Genomic DNA, 12143 nt, shown 5'->3' with positions numbered 1-12143 from the left:
GTATTTTTAGTAGAGATGGAGTTTCACCGTGTTAGCCAGGATGGATGGTCTTGATCTCCTGACCTCGTGATCCGCCCGCCTCGGCCTCCCAAAGTGCTGGGATTACAGGCGTGAGTCACTGCGCCCGGCCCCCAGAAATCGTTTTTTTAATAAGTCACAGTCAACCTCACCAGTCAAGGAATGAGACGTGAGTGGAATTAGGTTGCCACTTCTGGAGCTCTGGGAGACCCCAACCCCCTGGCCCATCCCTACCTCCCAGAACCTCACTGGTCTGGGCGTGGCTGGGCACTGAGATAGTGGAACTCAGGCAGCGTGACGCAGCCTCCCAGAAATGATTTCTAGAACAGGGCAGTTGTGATACTTGGAGGCTGGGCTTTGAGCTCGGTCACCTTTGCACCCAGCTCGGGAGTGAGAGAGTTTAAGGTCATCCTCTCTCAAAACCAGTATTCCAGATCATTTCTCTCCATTCCAGGAAGTTTGCATAGCTCCCTGGACTTCTGCTCTGCACTGTCCTGCAGGAGTGGGCGGGAAAAGGAAGTGGCTTTGAGGCATACAGAGGGGCTTGGTGAGGCCACCAGAGGAAGCTTCTGCCACCAATGTGGGACCTGTGCCCAGCCTGCCAGAAAAGAGCATCTGAAAACATGTATCAACATGGTAACCCCTCTGCTTGAAGCCTCACATGGCTCCTTATTGCACTGGTGCTGAACACCCTATGGCTGACCGTGGCCCAGCCTCTGCAACATTTCTGCTCCTCTCCAGTGGTGAAGACCCAGCCTGCTGAGACTCCTCCTGTAGTTCCTCAACATGCCAGCATTTCTGCTGCCTCAGGGCCTTTGCGAAGGTTGCTCCTTGTAACCGGAATGCTCTTCCCTCCCTTTTTTATTCAAAAGACTGCAATTTTAATTGAAGAAATTTCCCTTCCAAGGTTCATGAGTTGCCTGACTTGCCCACCTACTTCCTGCAGGATCCCTTGGCCTGGCACTTAGTGCTCAGGAAATATTTGTTGATGGACCAACTGAGTGAGAAGGTGGGATCTGGTGGGAAGGAAAGCGGAAAGGTAGAAATTCTGCTCACTTCCTCATTCCCACCTCCCAAGGAACCCCTGGTGTCCCTGTGGAACCCGCTTTGGGAACCAGTGGTTCAGGTCAGCCTTTTCACTTTGTACTCAAAGCCACATCTCATTGAAGCCACAGGTGGGGCAAGGTCATGCATGACCTGGGTCTCCAAATCCCTTCACCCTATTCGGTTCTGCAACGGGGATTACGGGAGCCCCACCATTTGTTTTCAAAGGATGTCCGGGCTCCAGGACAGGATGCCCTGGGTCACCTGATGACAGGTGTGGTGGTTGGAAAGGGCCTGGTTTCAGCTCCGGGTACACTTCCTCCTTCCTTCTGCTCCCTGGTGTGGCCTCTTCCACGTCCTCAGAATCCAGCTGTTACTCCATCCGTGGCCTTTCGGCTTTAGGCTCCCCCCAGGTAAGGCCTCTTGTCCCACTTTCACCCCCAGCCCGGATTGCATGGGCCCAGGGAGAGACCTCCTGGCGCCGAGCCTCCTCCCCTCAGCCTCAATCCTGTCTTCTGTAATTCAGAGTGCAGGTGGGCTGGTACAAGATCCCTGGGGGAGGGTCTGCAGGCTGTGCAGTGGCCTGGCATTTGGCCAGCAGCCCCTAGTCGCAGGCAGGGGTCTTTCTGGATGCACCGAGGGGGGCTGAGGATATGGGAGGTCTGGCTGATTTGCCAAACCAGGAGGAAGTGGGTGTCTGTCTGTCTCTCTTGCAGAGCTCTGCGGTAGAATCCCATGCCCCCCGACCCCATCAGCAGCCTACACCCCTTCATTCTTCCTGGCCCCAGATTTTCTCTGCCTCTGCCACTCCCGGTGGGAAAAGAGGACTTAGGATGCAATTTGCTTTCTGGCTTTGTTTTTTTACATCCTGATCTTTGTGGCATGGATCGATCATTTTCCAGGGAAAGTACCTTGGGTGAGATCTCTCTCCTGGACTCCCGTTCCCCATTTTCCCCAATCTCCCCTCCTGAAGGTCACCGGCAAAGACTTCACTGTCTCCTAGGAAGAGGTCGCCATAAACCCAGGGCCCACATGATAAAATATTAATATTAAATGTATCTCTAAACATTAACCTTTCACTGGCAGCCCAAGAGCCCGACAGCACAAAGGAATAGTTGGTTAAAATTCAACCTCCCTCCCAGTCCGGGCTCTGACTGTCCCTCGAGGGCTGTCTCTTGAGTCTTTTTCCAGAATTTTGGTATGTGCTTGTGACCTCAATCCCTTCTCATCACACCTAGGTCACCATGCCTGGAGCTCCGCTATGCACCATAAGGTTTAGACCAACTCAGTTTTTTTATTTTATTTTATTTTATTATTTTATTTTATTTTATTTTATTTTTATATTTTTTTGAGACAGAGTCTTGCTCTGTCGCCCAGGGTGTAGTGCAGTGGCGCGATCTCGGCTCACCACAAGCTCCGCCTCCCGGGTTCACACCGTTTTCCTGCCTCAGCCTCCTGAGTAGCTGGGACTACAGGTGCCCGCCACCGCACCCGGCTAATTTTTTGTATTTTTAGTAGAGATGGGGTTTCACCATATTAGCCAGGATGGTCTCGATCTCCTGACCTCGTGATCCACCCGCCTCAGCCCCCCAAAGTGCTGGGATTACAAGCGTGAGCCACCACGCCCGGCCCTATTTATTTATTTTTGAGACGGAGTTTCGCTCTTATTACCCAGGCCGGAGTACAGCCTCCCAAGTAGCTGAAATTACAGATGCCCACAACCATACCCAGCTAAGTTTTGTATTTTTGGTAGAGAAATGGGGTTTCACCATGTTGGCCAGGCTGGTCTCTAACTCCTGACCTCAGGTGATCCGCCCACCTTGGCCTCCCAAAGTGCTATTACAGGCATGAGCCACCATGCCCAGTCCCAACTCAGTTTAGAGTTGGCAAGGTTTAGATCAATGGCGAAAGTTACCAATATGTTGTAGTTTTGTTTTGTTTTATTGTTATTATTATTATTATTTTTTTTTTTGAGATGGAGTGTGGCTCGGTTGCCCAGGTTGGAGTGCAGTGACGCGATCTCGGCTCACCACAACCTCCACCTCCCAGGTTCAAGCAATTCTCCTGTCTCAGCCTCCCGAGTAGGTGGGATTACTGGCGCATGCCACCACGCCCAGCTAATTTTGTATTTTCAGTAGAGACGGGGTTTTACCATGTTGGCCAGGCTGGTCTCAAACTCCTGATCTCAAGTGATCCACCTGCCTCAGCCTCCCAAAGTGCTGGGATTACAGGCATGAGCCACCATGCCCAGCCCCAGTGCATTTGAAATTGTGATAACTGCCAGTTTCAATTCGTTGGAAATTCTAGACCAGCACAATTGAAATATAACTGTCCAATTGAAATGTAACAGTCCAATTGAAATATAACAGATGTTAAACTGTCCAATTGAAATATAACAGAAGTCGCATAGATAATATTGTTCTAGTAACTATATTTAAAACATGAGAAAGACACAGGTGAATCATTGTAATAATATTCTTTATTTAACCCATTAGGTCCAAATAACTGTAGTATGATTTGAAAATGTAAACAATATTTAAAAGTTTTGTATTTTATTTTATTTTATTTTATTTATTTTTGAGAGGGAGTTTCACTCTTTTCACCCAGGCTGGAGTGCAGTGGTGCGATCTCGGCTTATTGCAACCTCCGCCTTCCGGGTTCAAGTGATTCTCCTGCCTCAGCCTCCCGAGTAGCTGGCATTACAGATGCCCGCCACCATGCCAGGCTAATTTTTTTGTATTTTTAGTAGAGACGGGGCTTCACCATGTTGGGCAGGCTGGTCTCGAACTCCTGACATCAGGTAATCTGCCCGCCTTGGCCTCCCAAAGTGCTGGGATTACAGGCGTGAGCCACTGCGCCTGGCCTGTTTTGTTTTGTTTTCTTGTTTTTGAACTCTGCTGTCCAGGCTGGAGTGCAGTGGCACAATCATGGCCCATTGCAGCCTCAACCTCCTGGGCTCAAGCAATCCTCCAGCCTCTGCCTCCTGAGTAGCTGTGACTATAGTTGTGCGCCACCACACCCGGCTAATTTTTGTATTTTTTGTATAGATGAGGTTTCCCTAGGTTGCCCAGGCTGGTCTCAAAGTCTTGGGCTCTAGGGATCCTCCCACCTCAGCCTCCCGAGTAGCTGGGATTACAGGCATGTGCCACCGCGCCTGGCTAATTTTGTATTTTTAGTAGAGATGGGGTTTCACCATATTGGTCAGGATAGTCTCTAACTCCTGACCTCAGGTGATTCGCCCACCTCCGCCTCTCAAAGTGCTAGGATTACAGGCATGAGCCACCGTGCCTGGCCTTTAAAAAGTTTTATTGAGATATCTGACATTCTGTTTTTCATCCTAAATCTTGGCAATCTAGTGTGTATTTTACCCTCAGAAGACAATTCAGATATTCAATGTCTGTCATAACTACTCAATCTGTATTTAGGTTCCATAAAGTGAGACTGGGTGTGGTGACTCATGCCTGTAACCCCAGCACTTTGGGAGGCTGAGGTGGGCGGGTCAATTGAGGTCAGGAGTTCGAGACCAGCCTGGCCAACATGGTGAAACTCCGTCTCTACTAAAAAGACAGAAATTACCTGGGTGTGGTGGGGGGGGGCGCCTGTAATCCCAGCTACTTGGGAGGCTGAGGCAGGAAAATCACTTTAACCCGGGAGCTAGAGGTTGCAGTGAGCCAAGATCACGCCACTGTGCTCCAGCCTGGGTGACAGAGCAAGATTCCATCTCAGAACAAACAAACAAACATAAAAAGTACAGGTGAAGAAGTAGATTTGCCCGTCCAAGATGTTCTGAAGGTACTCAAAAGTTTCCCAATTACTGACTGTAATATCAGTCATTGCTTTTTTCTTTTTATTTGAGTATCTGTTTCTTGTGTGCTTTTTTTTGTGGTTTTTGTTGTTTTCTGTGTTTTTTTTTGTTATTTATTTATTTATTTATTTTGAGACACGGTCTCGTTCTATTGTCTAAGCAGAAGTGCAATGGTGCAACCATGGCTCACAGCAGCCTCGAACTTCTGGGCTCCAGAAATCCTCCTGCCTCAGCATCCTGAGTAGCTGAGACTACAGGCCACCATGTCTGGCAAAATAATAATAATAAATAATAAAATTCTTTTTTTTTTTTTTTGAGACGAAGTCTCACTCTTGTCCCCCAGGCTGGAGTGCAATGGCGCGATCTTGGCTCACTGCAACCTCCACCTCCCGGGTTCGAGCGATTCTGCTGCCTCAGCCTCCAAAGTAGCTGGGATTACAGGCGCCTGCCACCATACCTGGCTAATTTTTGTATTTTTAGTAGAGATGGGGTTTTACCATATTGGCCAGGCTGGTCTCGAACTCCTGACCTCAGGTGATCTACCCGCCTTGGCCTCCCAAAGTGCTGGGATTACAGGCGTGAGCCACTGCACCCGACCATAAAATTCTTTATAGAGATGAGGTCTTGAGGTCTTGAGGTCTTGCTATGCTGCTCAGGCTGGTCTCAAACTCTTGGAATCAAGCGATCCTCCCACCTCAGCCGCCCAAAGCATTGGGATTACAAGTGTAAGCCATTACTCCTGGCCAGTATCTATTTTTAAGTTTAAATTAGCATTGGGCCGGGAGCGGTGGCACACGCCTGTAATCCCAGCACTTTGAGAGGCCGAGGAAGGCAGATCACCTGAGGGTCAGGAGTTCGAGACCAGCCTGGACAACATGGTGAAACCCCATCTCTACTAAAAATACAAAAATTAGCCGGGTGTGATGGCACGTGCCTGTAATCCCAGCTACTCGGGAGGCTGAGGCAAGAGAATCGCTTGAACCCCGGAGGTGGAGATTGCAGTGAGCTGAGATCGTGCCATTGCACTCCAGCCTGGGCAACAAAAGCGAAACTCCATCGCAAAAAAAAAAAAAGAAAAGAAAAGAAAATTAACATTAACCAGGCTGGGCGCAGTGGCTCATGCATGTAATCTCAGCACTTTGGGAGGCTGAGGCGAGGCAGGTGGATCACCTGAGGTCAGGAGTTCAAGACCAGCCTGGCCAACATAGTGAAACTCCTTCTCTACTAAAAATACAAAAACTAGCTAGGCACGATGGTGTACACTTGTAGTCCCAGCTACTCGAGAGGCTGAGGCACGACAATCACTTGATCTCAGGATGTGAGATTACCTGGCTAATTTTTGTATTTTTAATAGAGACATGTTGGCCAGGCTGGTCTTGAACTCCTGACCTCAGGTGATCCACCCACCTCAGCTTCCCAAAGTACTGGGATTACAGGCGTGAGCCACCAAGCCCGGCCCATCATCACAGAAAGTTCTGTGGGACAAGGTTAGTCTGGAGATGTCAGCTCCATCTGCAAAGTCCTAGAGGAGTTTGGGGTGACATTAAGGTGGGGAGACTTTGGGGTCTGGATCAAAATGGCTCTAGTTGTGTGTACTCAACAGGACACATAGGTGTCTCTCTGAGCCTTAGTTTCCTCGTCTGTAGAATGGACAGCTGTAGGGCTGCAAGGAACAGAGAGGGGCAGGGCTGGGGTCTTGGATTTCTGTTCCCGAGGCCAGGATCTGGGGTCTGGAGGACTCTGTGACACCCTATGGGGACGGGAAGGACCTAGGAATGGAGTGAGATTGGCCAGACCTTCAGACCTTCAAAGCTGAAGCTCAGTGGCCGGGCTCTGTTGAGGTTCACGGACACAGTCCCCTTGTGTCTCTGGCTTTGCAGTGTCACGGGCATCCAGACAGGATCCAGTGCATCCTCTTTCAGAAGAAAGGCCTGTCTCCAGATCCCCAAGTCCCTCTAGCGTCTCCCAGAAGGTGTCAGACGCTGCAGTGTCCAGGGAGCGGCAGCAGGTCCTTATCATTGTCCAAGGGTCCCTCCCAGCCTCCAAGTCTCACCCCATCCATGAAAAAAGGTGACCCCGGTTTCCCGCCACCTCCTCCACAGCACCATCTCTTTGAAGGTTTCCTCCTGTTTTTGTTTTTGTTGTTGTTGTTGTTTTTGAGACAGTGTCTCGCTCTGCTGCCCAGGCTGCTGGAGTGCAGTGGTGCGATCCAGGCGGCTCACAACTTCCGCCTCCCGGGTTCAAGCGATTCTCATGGCTCAGCTTCCCAAGTAGCTGAGAATACAGGCGCGCCCGCCACCATGCCCAGCTAATTTTTGTATTTTTAATAGAGATGGGGTTTCACCATGTTGGTCAGGCTGGTCTCAAATTCGTGACCTCAAGCGATCCACCCGCCTCGACCTCCCAGAGTGCTGGGATTACAGGCGTGAGCCACCGCACCCGGCCTGAAGGTTTCTCTTTCTCTGGCTTCCCAGACCCAGTGCCCACACTCCGGGGGATTTGGGCCCTCCCCTGTCTCCCTCCAGCCCCCTGGGGCCAGTCCGTTGCTGGGTATCTCCAGGACGGGCCAGGCTCAGCAAGTTCCACCAAAGCCTGCTTCTCTCCTGGGGGTTCCCCATGTCTCGGGGTGGCCCCACTGCCCTCCTGGTCAGCACGTGAGTCCCCACGCCTGCCTGTTCTCCCTTGTATCTGTCCCCACCTCTCCCCCAGCCTCAGCCTACCAGAGGAGTAGCCTTTGGGTGCTTGTTGAAAGAAACCCCGAGTGAATATTTCTATTCTCTCTCTCTTTTTTTTTTTCTTTTTGAGACAGGGTCTCGCTCTGCCACCCAGGTTGGAGTGCAGTGGTGTGATCTTGGCTCAATGCAACCTCTGCTTCCCAGGTTCAAGTGATGCTCATGTCTCTGCCTCCCGAGTAGCTGGGACTACAGGCATGTGCCACCATGTCCAGCTAATTGTTGTATTTTTAGTAGACGTGGTTTCTCCATGTTGGTCAGGCTGGTCTCGAACTCTTGACCTCAAGTTATCCGCCCTCCTCTGCCTTCCAAAGTGCTGGGAATGCAGGCGTGAGCCAATGCACCTGGCCCTGAGTGCTTGTTGAATGAAACCCCAAGTGAATATTTCTTTTTTTTTTTTTTTTGGAGACGGAGTCTCATTCTGTCCCCCGGGCTGGAGTGCAGTGGTGCGGTCTTGGCTCCGTGCAACCTCCTCTTCCCGGGTTCAAGTGATTCTCCTGCCTCAGGCTCCTAAGTAGCTTGGACTACAGGTGCCCACCACCACGCCCAGCTAATTTTTGTATTTTTAGTAAAGACGGGTTTCACCATGTTGGCCAGGCTGGCCTCGAACTCCTGACCTCAAGTGATCCACCTTCAGCCTCCCAAAGTGCTGGATTATAGGCATGAGCCACTGTGCCTGACCCAAGTTAATATTTCTTTTTTTTTCCAAGATGGAATTCCATTGCCCAGGCTGGAGTGCAGTGGTGCGATCTTGGCTCACTGCAACCTCCACCTCCCAGGTTCAAGCAATTCTCCTGCCTCAGCCTCCCAAGTAGCTGGGATTACAGGCACACGCCACCACGCCCAGCCAATTTTTGCATTTTTAGTAGAGATGGGGTTTCACCATGTTGGCCAGGCTGGTCTCGATCTCTTGACCTCGTGATCTGCTCGCCTCGGCTTCCCAAAGTGCTGGGATTACAGGCATGAACCACCGCGCCTGGCTGCCATTACTTTCAATAGTAAAAACAGCAATTACTTTTGCACCAATCTAATATGAACTCGACACTGGCAGCCCTGAGTACTTTCTTTGCTTTCTCTGCAAACTGCTCAGGGGTCTCTCCCCACTAGGCCTTGGCAATGGTGGTTTCCTCTGCCAGGAGCACCCTTTCCCACAGGTCTACTCTATCTGGTGAGCTCTTATATTACCTCCAAAACCCAATCCCATTGTGCCCTTCCCCAGCAGAGTCATGGGTTCAAGCCTCAACTCAAGGGCACTGGGGGGCATTTATGACCGGCTGTGTCTTCTCTCCAGATTGGGGAAGAATCTGGGGACACACCAGAAAAGGACAGGATCAAGGTGGGACCTGAGGGCCCTTGGGGCCTCTCCCAACTTCCCCAGGGACCCCTGCCCATGTAGAAAGGGCCTGTTGTCTAATGGGTGGGAGGAAGTGGACTCTGGGCCAAGCTCCCTTTGTTCAAACACCAGCTGTGCTGACTTTTGCTGTGAGTCACTTGGTCTCAGTTTTCTCATCTGTGAAACAGGAATAATAACAGCTCTTCTCAGGACTCATGGCCCGGAGCTTTGGTAAGCAGGAGATTGTCATCAATGACCCTCACTCCTCTCTCCCCACTTCCCAGATACTCTGACCCATGGATCCCCTGGGCCCAGCCAAGCCACAGTGGTCGTGGCGCTGCTGTCTGACCGCGCTGCTGTTTCAGCTGCTGGTGGCTGTGTGTTTCTTCTCCTATCTGCGTGTGTCTCGAGACGATCCCACTGTGTACCCTAATGGGTCCCCCTTCCCAGACAGCACAGGGACCCCCGCCCACTCCATCCCCCTGATCCTGCTGTGGACGTGGCCTTTTAACAAACCCATAGCTCTGCCCCGCTGCTCAGAGATGGTGCCTGGCACGGCCGACTGCAACATCACTGCCGACCGCAAGGTGTATCCACAGGCAGACGCCGTCATTGTGCACCACCGAGAGGTCATGTACAACCCCAGTGCCCAGCTCCCACGCTCCCCGAGGCGACAGGGGCAGCGCTGGATCTGGTTCAACTTGGAGTCCCCAAGCCATTGCTGGCACCTGAAAGCCATGGACGGATACTTCAATCTCACCATGTCCTACCGCAGCGACTCCGACATCTTCACGCCCTACGGCTGGTTGGAGCCGTGGTCCGGCCAGCCTGCCCACCCACCGCTCAACCTCTCGGCCAAGACTGAACTGGTGGCCTGGGCAGTATCCAATTGGAGGCCAAACTCCGCCAGGGTGCGCTACTACCAGAGCCTGCAGGCCCATCTCAAGGTGGACGTGTACGGACGCTCCCACAAGCCCCTGCCCCAGGGGACCATGATGGAGACGTTGTCCCAGTACAAGTTCTATCTGGCCTTCGAGAACTCCGTGCACCCCGACTACATCACCGAGAAGCTGTGGAGGAACGCCCTGGAGGCCTGGGCCGTGCCCGTGGTGCTGGGCCCCAGCAGAAGCAACTATGAGAGGTTCCTGCCGCCCGACGCCTTCATCCACGTGGACGACTTCCAGAGCCCCAAGGACCTGGCCCGGTACCTGCAGGAGCTGGACAAGGACCACGCCCGCTACCTGAGCTACTTTCGCTGGCGGGAGACGCTGCAGCCTCGCTCCTTCAGCTGGGCACTGGATTTCTGCAAGGCCTGCTGGAAACTGCAGGAGGAATCCAGGTACCAGACACGCAGCATAGCGGCTTGGTTCACCTGAGAAGCTGGTGTGGGGCTTGGGCTGCCAGGAACCTCATTTTCCTGGGGCCTCAACTGACTGGGGGCCTCATCTACCTAAGGACTCGCTTGCCTGAAGCTTCACCTGCCTGGGGACTCACCTGCCTGGGACGGTCACCTGTTGCAGCTTCACCTGCCTGGGGATTCACCTACCTGGGTCCTCACTTTCCTGGGGCCTCACCTGCTGGAGTCTTTGGTCAGGTATGTCCCTTACCTGGGATTTCACATGCTGGCTTCCAGGAGCGTCCCCTTCGGAAGCCTGGCCTGCTGGGGACCTCATCTCCTGGGGACTTTGCCTACTGGGGACCTCGGCTGTTGGGGACTTTACCTGCTGGGACCTGCTCCCAGAGACTTTCCACACTGAATCTCACCTGCTAGGAGCCTCACCTTCTGGGCTCCTCACCCTGGAGGGCACTGGGCCCTGGGAACTGGCGCCCTTGGGGTCCCACCCACGAGTGATGGTTCTGGCTGATTTGTTTGTGATGTTGTTAGCCGCCTGTGAGGGGTGCAGAAAGATAATCACGGCACTGTTTCCAGATGTAATACTGCAAAGAAAACCGATGATGAGGCCGGGCGCGGTGGCTCACGCCTGTAACCCCAGCACTTTGGGCGGCTGAGGCAGGCGGATCACAAGGTCAGGAGATCGAGACCATCCTGGCCAACATGGTGAAACTCGTCTCTACTAAAAATACAAAAATTAGCTGGGCGTGGTGGTGCGTGCCTGTAATCCCAGCTACTTGGGAAGCTGAGGCAGGAGAATTGCTTGAACCAGAGAGTCGGAAGTTGCAGTGAGCCGAGATCACGCCACTGCACTCCAGCCTGGCGACAGAGCGAGACTCTGTCCCAAAAAAAAAAAAAAATTAGCCGGGCGTGGTGGCCGGTGCCTGTAATCCCAGCTACCCAGGTGGCTGAGACACAAGAATCGCTTGAACCCAGGAGGCAGAGTTTGTAGGGAGCCATGATCGCACCACTGCACTCCAGCCTGGGTGACACAGTGAGACTGTCTCAGAAAAAAAAAAAACGAGGAGTGTCCCTTTCTGAGTGTGCAATTCTGAGTGTGGAAGGTGACTGTGTAGGATCACGGGTCCTGCCTGCTGAACCCTTGTGGGTGGTGGTCTCTGTGTCTTGTGAGTGTGCTTGTGTGTGTGTGAGAGAGACCCTCATCCGGTGTGCCGATGCGCTGATGACAACTGCAGCCCCAGGGAACTGCGGGGGCTTCTCCGTTTATTTATGTTCCAATTCCCTGGTGGGCAGGGCCCGCGCCCTGTGGTTGGGACACTGGATCTGGGTGGGAGACAGGAAGGCCGAGGTCCGGGAGGCCCCGGAGGGTGGACAACACTCACACACACATGCACACAGTGGCAGGGGAGCTTCGGGGGACGGCAGACCCCTGATGGTCAGCTTTCTCGCTGTGTGTCCTGGGCTGAACAACACTCCTCTGAAGCCAGGCCATCTCGGATGGGGAAACTGAGGCTCAGAGTAAGCGTCACTTGGGCTTCCACAGCGTCTGGGAACTCCGGCCTCTCTGCGGAGGCCGGGCTGAGTCGGCTCAAAGGGTGGAGGAATCCACCACCTTAAACCTCAGAGTCAGAAGACTGCGGGGGTAGGCGGGGACCCCAGCCAGCGGCAGCCCTGAAACTGCTTCCCAAACAGACCACCCGCCTGGCCGCCAAGCCCTGCTCTCAGGGCTCCCTGGAAGTCCTGCTGATTAGCCGCCTTGAGTGTCTCCACCTGTAGCTGTGGGTCGCCGGGAGCCAGGGGCCAGGGATGTTCCTGCATGGCTGGGTGATTCTCCCTGGAGGCGGTTTCTGATCTGTG

At 52.9% G+C, this 12143-nt stretch overlaps 1 protein-coding gene across 1 annotated transcript; it reads left to right on the top strand.

Annotated features, from left to right (window-relative positions):
• The first annotated feature begins 9135 nt into the window (after window positions 1–9135).
• FUT6 (fucosyltransferase 6) lies at window positions 9136–10308 on the top strand. The gene has a single exon (XM_002828507.5). It carries the CDS (start codon window positions 9229–9231, stop codon window positions 10306–10308), a length of 1080 nt encoding a protein of 359 aa, XP_002828553.3. The 5' UTR covers window positions 9136–9228.
• The last annotated feature ends 1835 nt before the right edge of the window (window positions 10309–12143 follow it).

Source organism: Pongo abelii, chromosome 20 (genome assembly GCF_028885655.2).
Source record: "Pongo abelii isolate AG06213 chromosome 20, NHGRI_mPonAbe1-v2.0_pri, whole genome shotgun sequence".
Lineage (NCBI taxonomy): Eukaryota > Metazoa > Chordata > Mammalia > Primates > Hominidae > Pongo > Pongo abelii.
The sequence above is the reverse complement of the archived record's forward strand: the minus strand, read 5'-3'. Positions and strand labels throughout refer to the sequence as shown.

Coding starts and splice junctions, on each gene's coding strand:
- FUT6 (XM_002828507.5), top strand. CDS start 9,229: ATGGATCCCCTGGGCCCAGCCAAGCCACAGTGGTCGTGGCGCTGCTGT.